The 6661-nt window shown below is 39.1% G+C and overlaps 1 protein-coding gene across 6 annotated transcripts in view; it reads right to left on the bottom strand.

Annotated features, from left to right (window-relative positions):
- Positions 1 to 249: 249 nt before the first annotated feature.
- Positions 250 to 6661, bottom strand: part of LOC111268070 (uncharacterized) — a 9431-nt gene continuing 3019 nt past the window's right edge. The window contains exons 1-6 of one of the 6 annotated variants that reach the window (XM_022846795.2): positions 5029 to 5247; positions 3814 to 3909; positions 2036 to 2163; positions 1555 to 1603; positions 1308 to 1424; positions 250 to 944 (exon numbers count right to left, since the gene is read on the bottom strand). In XM_022846795.2, the coding sequence (XP_022702530.1) occupies positions 452 to 944; positions 1308 to 1424; positions 1555 to 1603; positions 2036 to 2163; positions 3814 to 3909; positions 5029 to 5054 (909 nt within the window). In that variant the 5' untranslated portion in view covers positions 5055 to 5247 and the 3' untranslated portion in view covers positions 250 to 451. Of the gene's footprint in view, positions 945 to 1307; positions 1425 to 1554; positions 1604 to 2035; positions 2164 to 3813; positions 3910 to 5028; positions 5248 to 6661 lie in introns of those variants that run through there. The other 5 variants (XM_022846796.2, XM_022846793.2, XM_022846794.2 and 2 more) reach the window with 5 other exon arrangements.

Here is a 6661-nt window from a genome sequence, read left to right as displayed (position 1 = left end):
GGATATCTCTAAGGTACCGTATTGGCAAAATAATCTGCTCAAAAGAAGAACAACTCTATGACGGTTTTTGTTGGGTTGACAAAGCGAACTTCGAAAGTTTTCTAATAAAATGTAACAAGACCAGAGGCTGGATACAAAAGATCAGTGTGGTTGATGTTCAGTGCTATTCGCTAAGTGTTGAACATATTTACCAAAAGCTGTCATTTCTAAAGAGATATATTGAAAAACGACAAATGAAAACAGCGATACTTATGCGAAGCACATATATCAGACATTTATTAATCAAAATTATCCAATTTTCCAAAAATTGTCTCAACATATTTACAGTATCGGAGAAACATGTCAACACAGACCATTGCTGTCTAAATTAATGCATAATGGCTTAAAAATCGCGCGTAACACCTGAAACAAAATTTATATCACTGGTAGAAGCAGGCACCAACAGCGATGCTCAATAGCTAGCTTCCTTTACTTCGTGCACTTCCTCAGCTGAGCAGGCAGACGTAATCGAGACTCCGCTTTCCACTGAATGATCTTCGATATTCGTTGATGGGACGAGCAATTTACCGCTCGGAGCACCCCCACTGCGAATGGTATCGGGCAATTCTGTTAGAGCAACGTCAAGATTTGCAATGAGGGGAAGACCGTCCACTTCAATCGTTGGTATTAGTTGCGATCTATTGTTTACGATCGCTGGCCGTACGAGGCTATGACTGACGGGGTCCAGCTGGGCCTCGAAGCTGGCCGCGGATTTATAACGTGACTGCGGTGTCAACGAGGACGCCTCGTCCACGAATGCTGCCCTGATCTGAGCGATCGTTCCGAATGCATTGTTGTCGGCGGAAGCCAGCTCATGGACGATAGAGGCTGACTCGTCCTGCAGGCGCTCCTTTACGAGTTTCTCGCTTTTCAAGACCACTTCTTCGATGTCATTGAGAGTTTCTCTAGAACAAAAAAGACAACAATCAGTTGACATAACATTCTATGTAAATAAGAGTGTATTTCCATCCGTAATTCAGTAGGACCTATGAAATAGATGATGTTTTATTAATTCGACTGCCATTCTATTGGGTGTACAACACGAGTACAGTAAACAGTAAGGCACAATTACTTTATAGATTATCAGTCGTACATAATGTAAAAAAGTTGAATTGCGGCGCAAACAGGACATCAAAAGAAGTAAGCATAAATTTGTACGCTGCTAGAATGCGCCTGGCCTAAACAGGCACATTTTTATTAAATTACATTAGCAGCCATGTTGTTTATTTAGTAGTGAACAGCATAATTAAGATTTGCCTTTCACTAACTCTTCCATGTAGAGTTGTTCTTCTATTTTGGAGTATAGGTCTCTGACCCATTTCTTCGCGGTGATTTCGCACTGACTGATCCATGTATTGAGCACCTTGAGATAAGCTTTCTTCTGCCTGGAGGACGCAAGACATTGTTTTGACATTAAAATGTGGAAGTGATTGTGTATCAGATACATTACGATGATGCTATTGGGTTCTAGTAAATATGCACTGGAAGTACAAAAGAAAATAGCAGGCATATTACCTATAGTTTTTTTTAAGATCGATGATTTCCTCGCGAATCTTGTTGAAATCTGAAAGCCGGTACCAGACATGGCTTATATGTCATGTAATTGAATGATTTACATATGGGATCAGCAGATGCAAAAATAATTTATTATACAGCCAAAATAATAATATTAGTAAAAATTAGTAACTCGAAAAAGGTGGCCAGGTACACATCGGTGCAGTAAAGCTAAACTCTAATTACACACAGAATCACTTAAATCTGTTGATTTTTACGTCCAGCACTGCCCTTTAAAGACTGGTCCAGACGGCTGGCCCTTCCAAGAACAAATCGAAGTGTGTCTACGCTCGGTCCCGATCCGAGACCACTACCTGTTCATAAGTCTAGTAAGCAAACACCTTATCACTATACCATCGTATTTAGAATCAAGTATTTTAAATCAGTCAATAAAAAGACCGAATAGAAAAAGCTATATTAACAGATTCTCATTATCTCATACCTGGCTCAGTGACATTTTCTACGAGTGCGACATTTTTATAGCTTTTATTTATTGATCCCTCGACTTTAATTTGGTCATGCTTAGCTCTTTCAACGGCCGTCATTAGTTCGCGAAGTTCGTCTTGTGTCCTGCAACAGTCCACAATACAACAGGAATCTTTAGGCGTCATCTAAGTTACTTTCCTTTACTAAATAAAAAGTTTACTCCGTTGGACTGACCTAACATCAACAGCATAAGTTTCAGCGGCGGCAAATGGATACCGTGACATATAGTAAAGGACAATGAATAAATATAGTAATAATATAATATAGTAAAGGACAATAAAAAGAGCCAAAGTTGTCAAAGCAAAAAGAAAGAAAAACAAATAACATCGATTGCTTTGTGCGAAATACACGGTTTGATTCAGAAATCTCAAATTCAAAATCAGGTTTACGTACATGCAACCTTTTTCTTCATAGTTAGATCGATCAATCTATGCTTAAACCATCATATATATAATCTTCTGTTCAAGAATAAATAAGCCATTCACTTCCGGTCGACAAGTATTTATTAAATCGCCCCGGTTCTCGAAATCCAAGTAGGATGCGATACGTCTGTCGTCCTCCTGCAAACGATCCTCGGAACAACTAACTCGATAGGCAGTTTTTCTTTTATTCCTTTCTTTGTATTGAAGCTTTCCCCCTTCACTCTTTTCTACCGTTTTTTGAATAGAATTAAGTTGAACGCGTTAAACCCAGTGAATACGGGAGTCGGGGTAACAGAAAGATCGATTTTTTTGCACGAAGTGATGTTTGAGCAATGCAGTCTGGGCCGGTGCATTCTCGTGATGGTGGACTTGGTACTTGTAGTGCCACAATTCTGGTTTCTTGCATTGGACACACTCGGGCAGTCTTCTCAAATGTGGTTCTCAAAGGTGGAGACCGTGGGGCCAGATGGCATGAGATCATGACGAAAGACAAACGAAACTCTAAAGAGACTAATTTCGGACCTAGACCGTATGATTTTCTTTGGTCGGGGTTTTGCTCTTCGACCGTTATTCGGAAGATTGCCCCTTGTTCTGCTTGTCATAGCTGCATACCCATGTCTGAGCACCTGTAATAACGTATTCGAGCGAGTTTGGTCCTTCTAAAGATACCATAAAATGTTCCTAACTCAGTTCTTCAGTGATGTTTATCTGCTAGACATTCATCAGTTTCGACACAAAGTTTGTCGCAGACCTTCTAGCGCCTGACAGTAGTCCATTGAGATCTCAGTCTTTTCTGCCAGGCCTTTCATGGTAATTCGGAGGTTAACGAGCACAAGTTATATGATTCCTTGCACGTTTTTGTCCGTGATTGTTGTCACATGTCCTTCAAGATGACGATTGTCTTTGATGTACTCTGGTTTATGTTATTCGAAACGCTTGAGCCACTGGTCTGCTTGAGCTTAGGCATACCGCAACGTCCGTAAGGCGTCGGTGCGATTGGCCTTATTTTTCGCACAAAATCTTAAGCATGCTGGTTACCTCACTGAACGCTGACTACACAAGATAGTAGGACTGCCAGATGACTTGGTCAAACTATTTAAAAGCCCTTGTATATATATATATATATATATATATATATATACATATCGAAGTGAACTGGCTTAACTTTGAACCTGACTGGCAAGAACGAGCATTTTTCAACCACTAGGTATGCGGTGAATACGTCCATAGGCGTATTACCACATATTTAAATTATATTATCTAATGTGTTATAATGTATACATATTTCGCAAGAAAAAATTAACAGACTTACAAGTCATCCTTGACCCGCTGAATTTCCTCGACAACCAACTTTAAAACGTCCTGCCCTATTTTGAACATTTCACCACCCTTGGCCAGCCTGTGGGAACTCGCATGACCAACATATGGTCATCAGTAAATACGTCAATCTCACACATAAACATTATTATCGTGCAACCAATTATCTATATTCTTAGTTGTTGCGCAATATTATTATATAGTAAAATAGCGCACTGCAGGTACCGATCTACTTTAGATTGTGCTACACGTAATTATCGATCTTTCAGGACAAAATCTTCCCGTTGAACGTTGCGATGTGTGTAAATACCTTCTATTCGAAATGACCTACATGCATGTCTTTTTGCTTCCTTTCAAATGCTTACCTTTGAAACGACAAAACCGAAAATTTCGTAATAAAGCCTGTTGACAAGCATATGCCTGTTTGTTTAGAGACGTTTAGAGAAAACTAGTTAGACTATGCAAGTATGTATGTAATGTACATACATTCTTTATCGTATGAACGAATGGGGACGGCCAATGTTTTTGTTCACGCTCTATCTGGCACAACCAGGAGGCCAACTGATAAACTTCAATGTCCAATACTAAGACTTCGTCGTAAAGGAGAGCTTTGGGACACCGAGACAACAGTTTGCAGACGACTTCACCCCCAGTAGAATGTCAAAGTTCTAGTGAATGTTACAATCCAATAAGAATAAGGAGTTCAACTGACATCTAATCCGTGTAGAAGCGCAACTGTGATCTTCTCGACATAAAAGTCTAAATCAAAAAAAGAAACTTCCAATATTTATGAGCTACTCTGGACGAAGATTACAACCTTTTGGAGTAGCGAGAAAAAAATACAGGTAAAAATCTGCTAAACCTTGCCACCTACCAAACCACAAATGCCCAAGCTGGCTGCAGACGATAGAAAGAAGAAAGTTACTAGATGATTATATTGTGTGTCATGTGGGATAAAGGCGGAGATCATGGGAGCGGTGTAAAAGGCTGTTGCTGTAACGGTCTTCTGATGTTTTAGGATGCCTATTACTATTACAGTTTGGTTAGTCAAAAAATGATCGAACTACTTCATCGTTTTATGTTCGATTGTTTTGAGGGCCTAAATGAAAAAAAAGAGAGAAGCCCGTGGCCTAACGTCAGTTATCGACACACATCTGAAGTGTAATCTAATAATTCCCCGATTTTGCAGGGTCCTCCGATAAAAACTTACAGAGCATTTAGATGATCAACATTCATGTTTGCGAATCGCTGGATCGTCTTCGAATTACACCACAACCAAAAAAATACTACTGTTTGGCCGAAGGTCCGCCCCCGGCTGATCAAGTGGGACTCCCAAACATCAATGTGTAGGCTCAAGGAAATGGTCAAGAGAGGTAAAGGGCATTCATTAGCTAGTGGCACAAATACACATCAGACGTCCAGTGTCGTCTGCTCAGATGAAAGTACGTTTCATCTGCTACATAAGAGATGCTATAGCTTTCGTCTATGAAACATGTGTTATGTTATGGTCTAGTATATCAAGCGATTTTGAAGACATTTTTGAATTTGGGTTGGAAGTCCTAAAGTACATAGCGCAATGTATCATGAGACAGCTCATGTAAATTGACTTTAATTGTGAAACCTATTTTGTACGTGATGAAAAAAGCATATTGCCAGCAAATCGATAATGGCTGTGATCTTTCAAGGCTTATACAGGCTATATTAAGTCTGGTAAATGCTGTTTGGTACAACGTTGCCTAAGGATTCGTCGAGACTGATAGGTTTAAGAAATGGTTTCACTTTATAGCTAGGAACAACGTATATTAACGGCTATAGTACAGGCTGCATTACTTACGCTCATTGTAGCTATTGATTACTCGATCGTGTTCCACTGATTCCATTAAATAACCTCTTCTCAGAAACATAGTTTCCAATCAGACCCGCTTTCTGGTGCATTTACTATCTAAATGCTAAAACGAAGGCCATTCAGCCTAGCTAAAAAAATTCAACCAGATGAAGGTGAAAGATAAAATCTTTGATTTGTCTTGAGAGGTCTAAAAAAGATATTTTCATATCGTGTTATAATTTACTACGACTTCGTCTAGTCATTTTAGTTCTTTGACCATACTCAATTTAACTGTATTATCGATTTCGGATTCCTAGGTTGATTAATTGAAGTCTATATACATATATATATGTATATATATATATATATATATATGTATATATATATATAATATATATATATATATATACTAATGAATCGGATCACCAACCGTCGTCTTACCGAAATCTTACGTATTGAACATTTTGTTGGTAATGAATAAAAGTTACACTGTGGATGCAAGTAGAAGTTTTATCTGTATACGTAATCGTAAAACGTCTTAACCTGCAACCCCTATGCATAAAACCTGTTACCACTATAAGTGGCTTAAAATGCACTATTGACAAAAAACACCTTTACTAGATATGGGCTTGACTTTAGGAAGACTTCAACTCTGCAGTTACCAAATGCAATCGATTCGGATCCATGACCATAACAGGCACACTGTTAATATCCACTGCAAAAAAGTACGGCACGTTTTTATCAGTGATATTGGCTCGAACCAGCGACCCTTGGCTTATTACAATGGGAAACCTTACGTACACAGGCTCAAAATCGATCCCGACGAAGATAGCCAATATTGATGACTTTAACAATTAAGCTCAAGTATCAGATGGCTTGCTTTTTTACCACAACGTCCAGACGACCAAACTCGTTGGAGCTTTCAAGTATCAGATGGTTTTCTTCTTTACCACAACGTCCAGACGACCAAACTCGTTGGAGCTTTCAAATACCAGATGGCACTATTTCCCATCGCAAC

This window comes from Varroa jacobsoni, unplaced genomic scaffold (assembly GCF_002532875.2).
Source record: "Varroa jacobsoni isolate VJ856 unplaced genomic scaffold, vjacob_1.0 scaffold_1253, whole genome shotgun sequence".
NCBI lineage: Eukaryota > Metazoa > Arthropoda > Arachnida > Mesostigmata > Varroidae > Varroa > Varroa jacobsoni.
This window is presented reverse-complemented; position numbering and strand designations above follow the sequence as displayed.